The following is an 18417-nucleotide window of genomic DNA, read 5'->3' on the forward strand; positions in this document are numbered from 1 at the left end:
AATATAAAAATTTCGGAAGAACAGACATTTTTATGATATTGATTTTCCCAAACCATGATATCGGCATTGATGACCAATTAGATAACGACCTTGTAATATTTTTTAATAGAGCTGGGTAATTAGCTGCAAATAAATCGGAGGGGTTAGGAGTAAACTGCACACCCAGATATGGGAGGCTATGATCTACCCACTTAAAGGGTAGTGAATTTTGTAAAGATTGTTTATCTTTTTCGACAAGTGAAATGTTTAATGCTGAAGATTTTTGGATATTGACCTTAAGGCCCAAAATAAATGAGAATTCTTGTAGTAAAACCATAAGATTTAGTGCCGAAACATGTGGAGAAGATAGAAAAAGGAGAATATTGTCTGCGAATAAACAGAGCTTATGCTGAAAGCCACCCATTTCAATACCTGTTATAGTGGGTTCCATCCTAATTCTTTGTGCTAAAGGTTCAATGAGTAAAGCAAATAATAATGGCGAAAGTGGACATCCTTGACGAGTCCCCCTCAGTATATTAAACTCGTCCGATTTGTACCCTGCATATCTGATATAAGCTTTGGGATCTTGATACAAACTAGAGATCCATCGTAAAAAATGAGGGCCGAATCCCCATTTGGAAAGGGTATAGTTCATATATGACCAAGATACTGTGTCAAAAGCTTTCATAATATCTAAAGAAAGAAAACAAGTGGGAATACGTCTTTTTTTAGCGGCATGTGACAGGAGAGTTGCACGTCTAATATTATCTCCTGCTTGACGTAATGGAATGAAGCCCACTTGATCACGATGTATTAGATTGCCTATAATAGTATTTAATCTGTTAGCTAGAATTTTGGCTAAAATTTTTATGTCCAAATTTAATAACGAAATAGGGCGATAATTAGACCATATTGAATCGTCTGTGTGAGGTTTAGGGAGCATACAGATAATTGCAGTTAGGGTTTCTCTTCTAAAAGAATGACCTTCCAAAAGGGAATTAAAAGTGTTTGTCAAGACTGGAGATAGGGTGTCTACAAACGTTTTGTAATACAGCGCAGAAAAACCATCAGGACCTGGCCTTTTATTTAGTTTCAGATTTTTGATAACTTCAGATACCTCTATAATTGGCACTGGTTCCTCCATCATTTCCATTTGTGTTTTAGATAGTGTCGGTAGAGATATATGAGAGAAAAAATCATCTGCTCTAGAAGGGTCCAACTCATTATTAGAAGAGTATAAATTTTTTAATTGTGTTTTGAATTTTTGTAATATTTTTAAAGGATTATTTGTGTATACCCCCCTAGAGATTTTCAGACGTATCGGTTTCGTTGGGTTCTGGCAGGATTTTAATGCCCTGGCTAATAGTGTGTGAGGTTTATTCGCATTGATATAGAAATTGTGTTGTGATCTCTTGATGGTTTTATCCGCTGCTTCAGTAAGGAATAGATCAAATTCCAATTTAGCTTTGTCAAGATTTATTTTAGATAAAGAAGAAGGGTTATTTTGGAATGCTGTGTGACATTTATTGAAATTTGTTTCTAAAGTCTGACAAAGTATTTTCCGCTCTCTGTTGAATATGTTTGCTTGCTGTAGACATATGCCACAGAGAACAGGTTTGTGTGCTTCCCATAATGTAGTCGGAGAGACGTCAGGTGTGGAGTTATATTTTATATAATCTTTGAGCGCAATTTCAATATTATTTTTATGAGCTGGATTTTTGAGTAGGAAATCTCTTAATATCCATGTTGGATTTTTTTTTGGGGGAATTATAGAGGCAACAGTAATGTAGCCTGCACTATGATCGGACCATGGGATGGGAATAATTTTTGTAGATATTATTTCTGGAATTAGCCCTATGGACATAAATATATGGTCTATCCTAGAGAATGAGCGATGAGGGAACGAGTAATGTGTGTATTGTCTCTTGGTTGGATTCAATTCTCTCCAAGTATCTACTAGGTTATGTTTTGTAATTAGTTTTGATAAGAGTTGTTTGTCTGCTGTATGTGACTGTGGGATTGGTGATTTATCCAAAAATGGGAATATGGTCTGATTAGAATCTCCACATAGAATTGTAGTACCTATTTTGTGGTGTTCTATAGTTTGAAATAAATGAGAAAGAAAAGAAATAGGATTTTTGTTGGGAGCGTAGTATGATGTAATGGTGATAGCGGTATCAATTAGGTGTCCTTTAAGAATCAAGTAACGACCTTCTGGATCCTTGATTTCCTTCATTAGTGAAAATGGTGTATTGCGATGGAAAGATATAAGCACGCCTCGTTTTTTAGAGGAGGCCGAAGCTGTGTATACTTGGGGGTAGTCTTTACTGAAAAATTTGGGAGTGGATTGTGACGCAAAATGAGTCTCTTGGAGGCAAACTATATGTGCTTTCTTGGATGAAAATGTGCGGAAGGCTTTAGTGCGTTTGTGTGGAATGTTTAGTCCCTGAGTATTTAATGATATGATGTTCAATGGGGCCATGGAGTTGGGAAAAGTAAATATGTGTTGGTGTTTATGTTAGAACGTGTGTCATATAAGAAATTATTTGTCTCCAGAGTATAGGGGTGGAGGGAAAGGAGATAATGACTGAAAAAGAAAATACAATTAATATACAATATTGAAATATATCTTAACATATCTATGTTCTTAATGTGTCCGTTGGGAGGAGAAAATCTCTCCCTCCAAGGGTACATGAGCCACTGTCAACTGCCCGGTGTACACCGAGCTGCTGAGGGTAGCAAGAGAGGGTGCAAGGAACTTCCCTGCAGGACACCAAGAGCCAATCATATAATTTCATTTTTCAAGCAAAAAATAAAAATGTAAGATTAAGGCAACCTCAGAGACAAAGAAGAGAAGAGAGAGAAAAAAAAGTTATAATAAGGTGCCTAAATTATTAGGAACATTTCTTAAATAAGATTATGATAAAAATATTGATTGGAAGTCCGAGAAAAAACTCGGCAGTAGCCATTCTGTTGAAAAGGCAAGATAGTAGCCTCAGTACAAGTGTTTATCAGTCCATAGTGTCAGCCAGATCTGGAGGTGGAGATTGTATGCGACTTCTTTTCTGTGGATTGTAGTCTTCTTCTCTTCTGGAAGCAGAGAAGGGAGTATCAGCATATGAGGATGATTTTTGGCGAGTGTCCGCAGCATCTCTTGATGTGTTTATCATCCCTAGTTTCTGTAAAGTAGTTTGCAGGTCCTTAGCTGTTCGGCACAAATATTTGCGACTTTGGAAAGTAAAACGCACTGAGAAAGGAAAGCCCCATTGGTAGATTATGTCATTTCTCTGAAATATTTGCAGTAGTGGTTTCAGGGTTCTTCTTTTGTTGACTGTAATCTGTGAGAGGTCTGTGAATAATTGATATTTATGACCCTGGAAAATTAGGGGATCTTTATTTCTAGCTGTATTTAGCAGTAGTTCCTTAGTGCGGTAGAAATGCAATTTTGCGATAATGTCACGGGGAGGACCATCTATTTTCTTTGGTGCTAGGGCTCTATGAACCCGGTCCATTTCAAGACGCTCTAGTGGGATAGCTGGTTGTAATTCTTGAAAAAGTGCAGTAATAGCACCGTTTAAATCAGTCACAGATTCGGGTATTCCTCTAATACGTATATTGGAGCGTCTTGCACGATTTTCGAAATCCTCCAATTTGGATTGTAATATGTAATTTTCCTCTTTAAGAAAATCAATTTCTGAGGCAATGTTAGATATATAATTTTCCAGATCATCTGCTCTAATTTCCAGTGCTGATGTATGCTGACCAAGTATTCTAATTTCTTTGGTAAGGTTTGTGGTGATGATATCTGCAGTGGTTTTTAGTGATTTTTGAAGCAGATTTTCTATTTGTTTCAGCGTTACAGGAGGGCATAAGTCTTTTTGTGTGGAAAGTTCTAAATTCTCCAGAACTGACATATTTTTCTCAGGTATTTGGTTAGAGAGACTATGTGCCTTTAATGAGAGAACATCTTTATGTAAAGCAGCAGAAGGGGCTGTCTGTATGTTCTCCTCACTGTGTCTCCCCTCAGAGGGGGAGGGTTTCAGTGCCATACTGCTGTGTGTGTGAGGCGGCGCTTTCTTGTTAATTTTCTGCCTCATGAGTCTCCTCTGACCCCCCCGAATGTCACCAATGTAAGGTAGGGATATTTATCTACCGTTTGGTATGATATATATGCGGAGGGTCAAGTTACCTCCGCCGTTATATGGCTCCGTTGTCCTGCTGAGAATGGAGCTCTAAGCCAGCATTACCTCTTGGCTAGGCTCCACCTTCTCCCTCTGCCAAAAATGTATTTTTATTAACAGTTTTTTTTAACACATACAAAACATAACAAAAGTCCCCCCCCAAAAAAAACAGTCCCCCCCACCCTTCCCACCCTCTCCCTCCCCCCCTCCCCCCTCCCAACAGAACCCCCCCCAGTGCAGCCCTCCAATCAACTGCTGAACTCAGTCCATGTTCACCAACAGTACCTCACATACAAAAAACATATCTTATACTGTTAAGAATTATTCCCAAGACCTGAAACGGGAACGGAAGTCAACCCAAGTATAGCGACTCGCTGCCCCCCCCCCCTCACCCGACTCTCAAGGATTTCTCCCCCATCTAACAATTAGATCACAGTATCTTTGGCGTCAAACCAACACCGCCACCCCCTCTCAAATTTATTAGGACATCCTCTACTGAGATATATGGCTTTGTGGAACAGTAGAGCTTTATTAATTAAGCCTTTCCAATAAGACACCGTAGGAGGCTCAGGTTTCTTCCAACATAACAGGATAGCTTTACGTGCATAAAATAACGTCAGAGAAATCAGAGTCCTCTGCGCCTTTTGAGGTGCCAACTCCTCCACCAGTCCGAGAAAACATGCCGCGACTGTGACTGGAATCGGCACCGAAAGTACTGACTGTATAACTTGCGTTACCCCCTTCCAGAACTCCTCAATCTGCTGACACTGCCAGAACACATGATCAAAGTCAGCTCGGTCAGCTGTACAGTGCCAGCACCCCCCCGCATCTGTACCATAAATTCTGGCTAATCTGGCTGGGGTGTAATATACCTTATACAAAATTTCAAACTGGATAAGTCTATCTCTAGCTGATACCAGAGTCTGGAACGGGTGATCCCACATGTCATCCCAATCCTCCCCCCCCAAAGTCTGGCACCAAGGCACTCCAAACATCTCTGCATCTCTGGATGGGCTTTGGTCTGTCAGGGAACAACATTTTGTACACCGCAGAAAGAGGCTTTTTCAAGTCCTCCGTCCGCAGCACACTCTCCAGAGGCGACACTCCCATCTCCAGAGCCCCAGGGCCAAACTGAGAGAGAAAGGCATGCCGCAACTGCAGGTAGCGAAAGAAATACCAATTTGGAAGATTATATTTAACTTTAAGCTGATCAAACGTTAGAAGCTTCCTTTCTCCCACCACATGGTTCAGTTGTTTAACGCCTACTCTGGCCGATATCACCGGGTCAGGAATCTCCCCAAAATGTGGCAATCTAGGATTAAACCAGAGAGGGGTTTCAGGAGACCAACTCCCCTCCGGTTGTTTCAGCAAGGCCCGCGCTTTGTCCCAAGCCCGTATCGTTGCCCGCATTGAAGCCGTCAGAGCCGGTGAAGCCCTTTGACCTCTATACACCAAATGGGACAAGCTCTCGTACGAGCCCAGAAGGGCCGCCTCCAGTACATTAGCTGAATCCCAGTCTTCCCGCGTCAGCCAGTGTCCAGCCACCACCATTTGCCCAGCTAGATAATATTTGAAAAGGTCCGGCAATGCTAAGCCACCTTGACCCCATGGCTCCTGCAAAACACGGAGACTTATTCTGGGGTGCGCAGTTACCCATAAAAAGGAGCTGAAGAGACTATTTACCCTTCGAAAAATGAGCAGGGAATCCAAATAGGTGAATTGCGTAAAAAGTTAAGAAGTTTTGAGCAAGTTAACCCTACCAATTAGGGACAACGGCAAATGCTTCCATGCTTCCAATTGTACCTTAACCCTGGCCAGCAAGGGGAAGAGATTTAGAGAGATATAATCGCCCACTCTTGGTGATATTCTCACTCCCAGATACTTAAATTCCTGCACCCATGCAATGGGAACCCTGGTGGTTGCCAGCGTTCGAGCCTCCCCGTCAATAGCCATCACATTGGACAAATTTGTCGAGCACCCCAAACACCGCCTCCAAGGATGGCCCTGCGTCCCTCAAGAAGAGAAGCATGTCATCTGCATATAACGCTATACATTCCCTAATACCCCCCACCTCCAGTGCTCCTACCTCAGGTGATTGCCGCAGGGCTATAGCCAGTGCTTCTATTGCTAATGCAAACAAGGAGGGGGACAATGGGCACCCCTGAGGCATGCCCCTACTCACTTTAAATTGGGGGAGACTGAAGTGCCTATTTTTATACCCGCCTGAGGAGAACTATAAAGCAGGGATATCCAAGTCACAAAAATCTCCCCAAAGCCCATTCGCCGCAGAACTGTCAACATGTATTGCCAGTCTACTGAATCGAAGGCCTTGGCCATATCCAGTGAGACCACCACCCTAGATCCCTTTTCAGCGTGTTCAATCTGTAGGTGGGCAAACAGCCTGCGTAAATTAGTGTCAGTAGATTTCTGCGGAATGAACCCCGTCTGATCAATATCCATCAAAGTTGTGATAACCTGAGAGAGCCTGGTAGCCAGCACCTTTGTTAGAATTTTTAGATCTTGATTCAGCAAGGCAATCGGTCTATACGAAGAACATGACAGAGGGTCCTTGCCCGGTTTCGGCAGCAGGATCACCTGTGCCTCCAGCAAAGAGTCAGGGAGACACCTGTGTTCCAAACAGTAATCATACAAATTTTTAAGTCTAGGTACCAGTTCTTCCAAATGCTGCCTATACCACTCGATGCAGAAACCGTCAGGCCCTGGGGATTTACGGGGAGGGAAAGACCTAATGGCTCTTTCAATTTCCTCTGCAGTTATGTCAGCCTCCAATAAGTCCCTATCCGTCTCAGACAGCCTCGGGACCTTTAATGATGCTAACAACCCTTCCAACTCCGTTAGGTCATAAGTCGGTATGGGGGCATACAGGGTTTTGTAATACTCCACAAACATGTCCAGGATGTCCGTCGGGGTCGTCAGCAGGTCTCCCTGAGCATTTTTGATAAAAGGGATATTAGTCTGTGCCCTTTGCTCCGCCACCAGCATGGCCAACAATTTACCGTTCTTGTTCCCTTGTTCAAAAATGGATTCAGCCATTTTTGTGCTAGATGTGTGCGTTAGTTCAGAGTAATGGAGTGCCAAAGCACGCCTCGCCTCCAGTAGTTCACCATAGGTGACATCGGACGGATTGCTCGCGTGTTCCATGGCACACACCCTCTCCCTGTCCTGCAATTCCTGTTCTATCTGATTATGAGACTTGTGAGCCTGTTTGATGGCTGAAATATAGTGCCCCCACATGAAGGCTTTAAATGCGTCCCAAACTATGGTTTCGTTGGCAGACCCCTCATTATCTTTCCAAAAATTTACAAAGTGTGGCTCAACTTGTGAAGACACCCCCTCCACCTCCAACCAACCCAGGTTCAGTCTCCACCCCTTCCCCTTAGGACCTGAGTTGGATCCAATGTGGATTGACAAGGGCGAATGATCCGAAATACCACCTGCTAAATACTTTGCACCCCCCACCAATTGTAGCATAGATGCATTAGCAAATGCCAGATCTATTTTTGATGAGGACTTATGAGTATTTGATAAGTGGGCGTAGCCTCTAGTGGTAGGGTTTTTCCACCGCCAAAGCTGTGTCAAGGAAGCTGCCGCCGCCCAGGCAGAAAGAGCAGCCGACGCCACCCTAGATGCATTGGAGGAGTCCAAAGCAGAAGAGAGGATAGCATTAAAATCCCCGGCTATAAGGAGAGGAAGATGCACGTAGGGCACCAATTTACCCAATAGGTCCTACAGGATCTGAATCTGGAAGGGAGGCGGGATATAGACGTTCACCAAGACCATTTTGCACGTACCAATATCAGCCACAACCACCAAGAACCTACCACCCGGGTCTGAGATCACATGGTGTATGGTGCAGGGTACCGCCTTACTAATTAAAATTGATACTCCCCTGGAGTAGGTAGGGTATGTAGCGTGTAACGCTCTCTGTATCCAGGCTCTGCGTAAGGCCAGCACCCTGCTCCCATCCAGATGTGTCTCCTGCAGAAACACCACATGGGGACTGATTGGTTTTAGGAATTGAAACATTAAGGCTCTACGGAATTTATTATTCAGACCTCGAACATTCCATGAAACTACATTGAACATTGATCCTGCCATCATCCCTCATGTGACTCGTTAGACAGTAAATGAGATACACAGAACATTAGTGAGAAATACAGTTGGAAACTGAAATCAGACATGGCATTAGGCATATAAACAAACTAGTTACCTTGGAGGGCTGCACAGATCAAACCTCTTACCCTTTGAATCCCATAAACACCCTGCTGTTGTGTAGCAACACAAAAAAACACGTACGCGCAGCTTACCCCCAAACTGTGTCCAAAAATAGTCCCAGAAGGCATGTCCATGATGGGTCAAAAAAGGACCACTAGACAAAAAGTAAAAAACCGAGAACAAAAAAAGGGTTCAAGTATAAACCAAAGAGTCCAACTTATTATGGACATAGTGTTCACGTGCCTGGAGCTCCCACTCTGTTGACGACCCGCCTGTCCTTAGCATGGATATCCGGATAGCCTGAATCTCTACGTAGCTCCCATCATCCAATGTAGCCAAGTTCGGGCAAAAGGTAGGAGATAGCATGGCAGGCGGCACCGCCCGGAGCAGGTAGTCTGCAGGAGAGTGGTTAGGAGAAGTGGGCAAACAACTGCCAATACCCACCCCCAGCCAAAATATGTCAGGCTTCATACAGGACAACAAAATTGCATCCCAACAGGAGATACTCGTGTCAGGGAGTCAGACCAACCAGATGCTTGACAGCAACCACAGATGACAGAAAAATAAGTGGTTGCAGTAGACCCGCCTTATAATAATCAGATGTGTTGTGACTCGCCAGTTAAAGCGACTGTAGCCATAGATCTGCTTCAGCAGGTGAATCAAAAAATGTTACAGATCCTCCGTGTTGCACCCACAGTTGGCTTGGATAAAGCAAGGAATATTTCAGCTCACGTTCACGAAGCCCCCTTCTGATGTCTGTAAATGTTTTGCGTCTTCTCTGGAGATAAGCCGAGAAATCAGGATAAGGGTGTTCTCAAAAGGTACATTTTGATGTTTACGAGCTTCACGTAGGATACGATCCCGGTCCCGAAAGTTGAGAAAGTGTACCAAGAATGGTCTAGGAGGGGGCCCCTGGGGGACCCCGACTGGTCGGGACCCTGTGGGCCCTCTCCACCACATACGTTGGGGGAACATCCGTCAATTGAAGCAGTGATTTAAAGAAATCTTCAGCAAACTCAGCCGGTCGGTCCCCTTCTGCTCCCTCCGGTAGGCCCAAGACCCTGACATTGTTCCTTCGCAAGCGGTTTTCTGCATCGTCAGACTTGGCCACCAGATTCTGAACCGTACGCTGCAGATGCGATTCGGTTTCCGAGAGTCTGCCCCTAAATTTATTAAAGTCAGCTCTTATAAGGCCGCGTACACACGGGCGGATTGTATGGCCTACTTAGTCCGTCATACAATCCGACGGACAGTCCGTCCTACTTTCGAATGAACGGACTTGACCACACACGGATGCACAAACAGTCCGTCGAAAGCTTGCGCGATGACGTGTACAGCACGTACGACGGGACTAGAAATAGGAAGTCCAATACACAGCAATGCAACCTTTCGCCGTGTAAATCCTTTCTGAGCAAGCGCCATTCTTAGTCCGTCGAACTAGCCTACTCACGAGCGGATTGTCCGCTGAAACCAAAGTATGACGGACAGAATTACGGAAATTCCGAAATACTTAGTACGCCAGACTGCACGCTGAAAAAGTCCGCTGAAGCCCACACACAAGCGGACTGTCCGCTGAAATGTGTTTCGACGGACTAAGTAGGCCATACAGTCCGCCCGTGTGTACGCAGCCTTAGATTGCATTCCTCCGCCAGAGGATCTATGCGAACCAATAAGGAAGTTCTGCTTTACTCAATCACTGCAAGAATAACAGTGGTATCATTAGCTGGAGGTGATGTGAGTGCGGATGGTGCGGCCTCCTGCGGGGCCGCCTGCTCCATGTCCGCCATTAGTGCCTTGAATTGATTCAGAAAGTCACTAGGATTCTGCACAGGCTGTAATGATGCCTTCTTAGCCGCAGACTTGCCTTTGGAGGGCATGAGGAAAATGAGGAGCAAGCTGGCCTTGCGTACGCTTGTGTGGAGAGAGGAGGGCGCACCCCTTTAAAACACTCAACTTCAGGGATACAGTGGAAATTGATTATTGATTAGGAGAGCTAAAAGTACAGTTCTGGCAGCCCCCCCAGAGCCTCCCGCTTCCAGAAACTCAGTAATATAGTGAGGATACAGTCTTGCGATGCACTGTGGGTTTGGAGTGTTGCCCTTTAAGGTAGTCTATGCCTGCATCTAGCAGGGAGTTCAGCAGGGAATGGCACCAGGGCTGCTGCCCCCTCCCCCACACACCTCTGCACCGCTCCTGTGCGGCCACTAATTGCTCCCTTAGTTCTTGACTCACCGCTCCACCAAGGATGAGAAAGGGCCTCCACAGGTCAGGCAGTCCTCCCGAATGGCGGATTCACCGCCACGCGGCCGTTTGCGGCGGAGTATGTCGTCGTCACGGCGGTATCTGCTGCAAGGTCTTGAGGACTCAGCCCAATCTGTCCCCCTCCTGCGTCCCCTCCTCTCTGCGCTCCCATTCGGCTGATCCCCGGGCTCCGTACTGCACCGCGGCCATTCCGGAGGCTTCACAGGCCGCAAGATGGCGGGCCGGACACTGCTGGCTGACTAGGCCTCAAACCGCTGAGCCGTCAGATGCACCGCTGCTGCAACAAAGTGCCTTCCAGCAGGTTGTTTTAGAGGTAGAGGAGATGGTTTGGCCAGTCTCAGGGTCGGACGTTCGGAGGATGGAGCAGGATTCGTTTCAGGATGGCAGGAGCTCCAGCACCACACGTCCTCCTAGTTCTACATCCGGACACGCCCCCCCGTGTTGAATTATTTTGAAGGAACAGCAAATTTACACTGTTATACAAGCTGTATACTTACTACTTTTCATTGTAGCAAAGTGTAATTTCTTGTGTTTTAGTGTTGTCACATGAAAAGATATAATAAAATATTTACAAAAATGTGAGGGGTGTACTCACTTTTGTGAGATACTGTATATGGCCAATTACTCCTCTCTTATTAGATCACTCACCCGTTTATTGGAACTGTGGGATAAGTCTATGATTTCTTGGATGGGCGGCATCCACACGGTCAAGATAACCCTACACTACTATAAAGCTGAACAGATTGCACCCTTGATACAATTATATGCAGGAGGGTCAGCTCCTCTTTGGACATGTATTGATCTAGTGGATGTGGACCCCGTCCCATTATCGTCAATTTTAATTCTGCCTGCACAATTTCGTCCTAAGCCTTTAAACCCTATTTTGTCTGATTCCCTCGTAATATGGGACTCAGTTAAATATTGTGCAGGGCAACTTTAACCTCACCTACCCCTTCTGGAAATATTCAACTGCTCATGGTTTCCTCTAGAGCTTTTTCTTATGCTCTGTCCACCTATGGACATTTGTGAATAAATTCAGCAAATAAACTTTAGACCCCTTTCACACTGAGGCATTTTTCAGGCGCTTTTGGGCTAAAAATAGCTCCTGTAAAGCGCCTGAAAAACTCCTCCCCTGCAGTCAGTGTGAAAGCCAGAGTGCTTTCACAATGGGGCACGGCACTGGCAGGATGTTAAGAAAAGTCCTGCAAGCAGCATCTGTGGGACTCCTCCATCGCTCCTGCCCATTGAAATGAATGTGCACTGCTGACGAAGCGTCTGCAAAGGGCTTTCGGCAGCAGCGCTACACTGGCACATTTAACCCTTTATTAGGCCGCTAGTGGGAGTTAAAATCCCTCTGCTAGCGGCCAGTGTGAAAGCAACCTTAGGGATATGGTGGTACAGGGGATGTTTAGAGGAGTCATAAGGCTCACTACAGTTGAAAAAAACTTGAAACCATATCTGTGTAAATGTGGCAATGGCTGTAACAATACCAAGTTTTGATACAAATTCAGACCTGAACATAAAACATAAATAAAAAACGTATTAAAACCGGATTATATGAATTATCTTCAGAGGAGGCCATAAATGTTTACTGTTCAATCTCTAAAGTTTCCTCTTTATTTCTTTAGCTATGCTGGGTGGTGTAACAGAATCCATAGGCGATGGAGGGCAATTGGTGAGGATCTGAAACGTGTCTATGAGGCAAGTATAATTTCTTGTTTAATTAGATGTTATGCACATACAGCATTTATTATTGTTAATTATAGTTAGTTACGTTGAATAAAGACACCAGTCCATCCAGTTCAACCTGAGTGAGTGTCTACAATTGTCCCCACCCCTGTACATTGCACACTCACATTGGTCCTACCCTCAAGGAGCCCACAATCCAAGGACCCTATTCATATGCTAGGGCCAATTTTGAACTGAAGCCAATTAACCTACCTGCATCTCTTTGGATTGTGGGAGGAGGCTGGAGTACCCGGAGGAAACCCACGCAGGCACAGGGAGAACATGCAAACTCCAGGCAGGTAGTGTCATGGTTGGGATTTGAACCAGCGACCCTTCCCACTGCTAGGTGAGAGTGCTAACCACTACACCACTGCACCACTGTGCTGCCCCATTAATTAGTTCCAGAATGTTCTCCAACTTTCCAGATACCAGGGGGAAGCACCAGAGAACTGCCAGGATTTATGATCCAACTATGGCCTGTAATAGCCCTGACCCAGATTCAATGACTCAGGTTTATCCCTGGGCCAGAACAAAAAAGGGTTTTACTAGACTCACTTCTAGTAGTACACACTAAAGGGACTACATTTTGATTCCACTCCTCTGTATCCACCTTTGGGCCTTGCAATACAAGATCTGTTCCAATATTATTGCTACCATATTTTCCCCATATAATTGCAAATTATTATCTGTTTTGATTGAAAAATGTGAATACTAAATTATCTTATCAGACATGTCTATGAATGTGCAAGAGGAAAGTCAGAAAGCATACGTTCGAGGTACCAGACTAAATCACTATAGCAACAGTGACAGCTGAGCAACAACCCAAAACTGCTCTAGTACAGGTTTTCCTCTGATTAATGTGCCAAGGCTGCTCTCCATGTAGGGTAGGGCACATCTTGGCCTGTTGGAGTTGGCCTGTTGGAGTTGCCCTGCCTGGTCACTAGGTGTCCATACAAGTAGCATGTTAGTAGCATGGAGCTCCACACAAAAAGGGAAGTACCGTTTAAGCATTCTTCCCCCCATCTATGCAATATTTGCCATGTCATTTTTTGGGGGGGGGAGTGGGTACCTATTTTTGACAGGTACCCGCTCCCACTTCTGGGCGGACCGCTTGGTGATCCAACCAGAAGGTCTCCTCTCCCCCTCCCTCCCTGAAATCTTCTGGGACACATCACAGGTCCCAGAGGAATGCATTGACCATTAGGGAGGCGCAGCGCAACTCAGGCATGCGCAGTGCGTACCCGGCTGTGAAGCTGCACGCTGTCACAGCCGGGTGCCCACAGTTGTAATACTGACATTGGGGAGAGGAAGGGAAGAGAATTGAGGGTTTGGGCAACCACATTGCTGGATCGTGGGACAGGTGTGTGTGTCTTTATTAAAAATCAGCAACTCTAATTTTTGTAGCTGCTGACTTTTAATAAATACAAAAAAAACTGGAACTTCCCTTTAAGTAGTTGCAGCCCTTCCCTAGTAGTGTGACACTATGGGAAATATCTAGCTCGGCGAGGAGCTAGGAGCTGTAGTAGTGGTAGTCACCTGTGTTTCTTGTGGTTGGGCCATAAAGGCTTAGAATGTGGTTGCTTTAGGGAGGCTTTTACCATGGGAAGTTGTTGGTGTGACTGAACTTTGCAGTTTGGGACTACTTATATCCCCCTGTTTTGGGGATGCTAATCTCTGGAACATTCCTTCTGTGTTTATGGACCTCCTCCTCTCTACTCTGTACTTTGCTATGGACTTGCTATATAGCTGGGCAGCAAGTATACATATTTAATCATATAGAGCAGTGGACTCTAAACTGTGGCCTAAATTTGGCAAATTTGACAATATTCACTCCCACTGATGCCAGAAAAATTTCCAATACCGCTGGCCACAGTCCGACTCCCCCGAATGCTGAAGGACAATAAAATGGCCCTTTGTTTAGAGAGTTTGATGACCCCTGCTATAGAGGCTGGCAGTGGGTGGTGCCCAATGCCCTTGGGAATCCTTAACTTGGGGTCTTCTGGGTTTAGCTTCTGGAATGGACCCTACATCTCCAAAATGCACAGGTAACATCTCTAGGGGAAGTTCCCATTAGTCAGAAATAATACAATGTACACACTGGCACACAGCTTTTTTTTTGTTTTACTAAACAGTCTTTAGAGAGTGAGAGTGTCCACTGTAAAAGACCTGTGTCCTGGTCTACTGGGATAAAGTCCTGACATTCCCGAGGATGCCCTTTGTCTTATCTCCCAAACAGGTCTACAGGTTTCCTCCAGCAGGGGAAGCATCCAAATATACAAATAGACACAAGTAAAGGCACAAAGCTTAAACCATATATATATCACACACAATCTGTTATTTGACAGTGCAGAGAACACAGTCAGAAAACAGTCTATATTTAGTCCATGAATAGATTAGATATGGGTGGGTAGGGAAAAGTCCAAAACACTCAGGGCTGCCATCATATGAGAACAGAAACCGGGTTCCAGCAGACTGCAAAGACAAGAAGAGAGGCACCTCTGGGTGTAGACGTTTTAAAACTTTTACCACTTGCCGACCACCTCACGACGATATACATCGGCAGAATGGCACAAGCAGGCAGAAAAACTTACCCACATGTTACTCCCCTCCCACGGGCGGGGGGGCGTTATTACGGCCCCCGGTGCACGAGGCGGTAGCCATCATTGCAGGAGCGATCCATCCTGAGGGAGAGGCCACTGATTTATGGCCACACCCTCACGATCGCTCCTGACGAATGGGAAGCCTCCTCTGCTTCTGAAACTGTAAACAGAAGCAGAGGAAGTGATGTCATCTCTCCTCGTGACGGTCTTTTAGTCCGGAGCCCGAGGAGCAAAGACATCACTGTAAGTATGCACCAACAGCACACTAACACCAGTACATATAGGCACACAAATCACCCCCCAATCACACCCCCTGTCACCCCCTCTCACAGTGACACCAATAGCAGTTTTCATTTTTTTTACTGATCACTGCATTGGTGTCATCTTGTGACTGTTATAAGTGTTAGGGCAATTAGTGGTAGGCCCCATTAGGTCTAGGGTACCCCCCTAACCCTCCCAAATAAAGGTTTAACCCTTTGATTGCCCCCAGTTAACCCTTTCACCCCCCTGTCCCCAGTGTCACTAATCAATCATTTTTCTGATCGCCGTATTGGTGTCACGGGTGACGCTAGTTAGCCTGTTAGTTATGTCAATTCACCCATATACTACCTAATAAAGGTTTTAACCCCCTGATTGCCCCCTAGTTAACCCTTTCACCAGTGATCACCGTATAAGGGTTACGGGTGATGCTGGTTAGTTAGTTTGTTTTTTAGTCCTGCCATTTATTACCCAATAAAGGTTTAACCCCCTGATCGCCCACGGTTTTAGGGTTAGTTAGGGTCTACATTGCCCCAGGCAGCGTCAGATTAGTGCCAGTACCGCTAACACCCACGCACACAGCATACACCTCCCTTAGTGGTATAGTGTCTGAACGGATCAATATCTGATCTGATCAGATCTATAATAGCATCGCCAACAGTTTAGGGTTCCCAAAAATACAGTGTTAGCGGGCCCAGATACCTGCTAGCACCTGCTTTTTGCCCCCCCGCCCAGCCCAGAGTCTCACTACTGTACCAGTAAATTTAGAGCCCAAAATGGCAATTCGAAGGTACACTAGTGAAGAGGCCTACAGGTTTCTGACCATGACAGATGAGTGAAGAGGAAGTCACTCATCTGTCAGATTCAGGCTCAGAATACAATCCTGTAGTCAACAGTGGCTCCATGACAGATAGCTCTGGCGATGGAGTTGTGGGCCCTGCCAAGGTCAGGCATACCAGACCCTGATCATCTTCTGCTGTTAAACCGCAAGGCTCTCGTATGGAGCAGAGAAGTACTAGTGCCGCTCATCCTTCTGGTGAACTGGCAAGCACCAGCGGCCTAGTACACCCTGGTCGTACATCCAGCACTGCAGTATCACGTGGTGACGTGGCGAGTCTCATAAGTGCAGTTCAAGCTCGAGAGGTGGCAAGCAGACATAGTGTCCTGCTGCCACCAAGAAGACAAAGACAGGCCCGTTGTGCCCATAGTGTCCTTCCTGCAGAATTTGCCAATCCTAATTGGGAGCCCACCACTTCTGCCGCACCTGTACTTCCCCCATTCACTGGCCAACCCAGAATTCAGGTGGAAACATGTTTTCACTGAAGATCTCTATAGATCTGTTGTAGTAATTTGTATGCTGGTCAATTCTTTGCCACTAATCCCCAGTCCTCCTTTGCCAGAGATTGGAAACCAATTACGGTTTCCTAATTTAAGACCTTTCTAGGCCTATCCCTTGACATGGGCATAGTTAAAATGAGTATGTTGCGGTCATATTGGTCCACTGACCCAGTTTACCATATGCCCATGTTCTCTGCCTCCATGGCCAGGGCACGATACGAGCAGATCTTGCAGTTCATGCACTTCAACAAAAATTAACTCTGTCGTCTTCGTGGAGACCCTGGATACGATCGGCTCTACAAAATTCGTCCCTTGTAAACTACTTCAACGAATGTTTTCAGCCTTGTTTATGCCCCATCAAGTTGTCTGCATTGATGAGTCCCTGATTAACTTTTCTGGCCGCTTGTCTTTCAAACAGTATCTTCCCAGCAAGCGTGCCAGATATGGGGTCAAGATGTATAAGCTGTGTGACAAGACCACAGGCTATACATATAGTTTTATGGTTTACGAGGGAAGAGATAGACACGCAGAGCCGCCGAACTGCCCAGATTACATAGGGAGCGCTGGCAAGATTGCATCACTTGGTTTCACCCATATTCGGAAAGGGGTATCATTTTTATGTGCACAATTATTACACAAGCGTGACACTTTTTAATCACTTGTTTGATCATCAGATTGGCGCATGTGGCAAGGTGCAATCTAATCACCGGGGCTTACCCCAGAGGCTTGTAGATTCCCATCTTAGGCTGGGGGAGAATGCCTGCTTGAAGTGTAATAACTTGCTCGCTGTGAAGTGGAGGGATAATAAGAATGTTTTCATTCTGTCCTCCCTTCATGCAGACACGATGGTCCAAATTCCTATGGTGACTGGTGTTGTGGAGAAACGCATCTGTGTCCACGAATATAACCAAAATATGGGAGGGGCAGACCTTAACAAGCAGTTGTTGGCACTGTACCTAGTTGACTGTAAGGCCAGACGCTGGTACAAAAAAGTGTCTGTATATTTATATTGGCTTTGCTGAACGCTCATGTGCTATACAGAGCTTCAGGACGGACTGGATCCTTCCTTAAATTCCAGGAAGAGATCATCAGAGCCCTTCTATTTCCAGACAGTGCTCCACCTCACCTTCCCAATCCAAATGCAGGAAGCTGGCTGCATGAGAGGCATTTTCCGTATGTCCTCCCTAGTACCCCAACCCAACGAGCCCCCCAAAGAAGATGTTGTGTCTGTAGCAAGCGTGGATTTAGGGGGGACACCCGCTATTATTGTCCCTCCTGTCCTGACAATCCTGGTCTTTGCATTGGTGAATGTTTTGAACGCAACCATACACTAGTAGAGTTTTAGCATAGGGCACAGCGCTGCACAGACTAGCACATACTTTCACAGGGTCTCCCAAGATGCCATTGTATTTTGAGAGACCCGAACCTGGAACCGAACCGTTACAGTTACAGTTACAAATAAAAGTGTAAAAAAATAAATAAAGAAGTTAAAAAAAACACAAAAAAACTATAAAATGAAAAACAAAAATAGTTGTTGTTTTATTGTTTATTCTCTCTCTCCCTCTATGCTCTCTCTATTGTTCTGCTCTTTTTTTTCTGTATTCTATTCTGCAATGTTTTATTGTTATTATGTTTTATCTTGTTTGCTTTCAGGTATGTAATTTTTTTTATAGTCTACTGTTTACTGTATTTTATTGTTAACCATTTTTTTGTTTTCAGGTATGCCATTCAGTTGCAGCATGGATTTATTTATCTTGACAGCAACAGTGTTTGCTCCCACAATCCATAAAGCTGTGACTCCAGCACTGTAGGAGGTGATTTCACCACCACAGTTA

General features: G+C 45.1%; 1 protein-coding gene across 5 annotated transcripts in view; it reads left to right on the top strand.

Moving 5' to 3' along the window:
• The window catches only part of IL15 (interleukin 15), a 110679-nt gene that overhangs the window by 46020 nt on the left and 46242 nt on the right, over positions 1-18417 (top strand). For all 5 annotated transcript variants that reach the window (XR_013272317.1, XR_013272316.1, XM_077476949.1 and 2 more), the window contains one exon: positions 12287-12359. Coding sequence is in view for 3 of the 5 variants with exons in the window: in XM_077476949.1 (XP_077333075.1) it covers positions 12287-12359 (73 nt within the window). In the remaining 2 variants the exon portion in view is untranslated. The remainder of the gene's footprint in view (positions 1-12286; positions 12360-18417) is intronic.

This window comes from Lithobates pipiens, unplaced genomic scaffold, assembly GCF_037356315.1.
Source record: "Lithobates pipiens isolate NorthernLeopardFrog02 unplaced genomic scaffold, aLitPip1_a1.2 Scaffold_13, whole genome shotgun sequence".
In the NCBI taxonomy this organism is placed as follows: domain Eukaryota; kingdom Metazoa; phylum Chordata; class Amphibia; order Anura; family Ranidae; genus Lithobates; species Lithobates pipiens.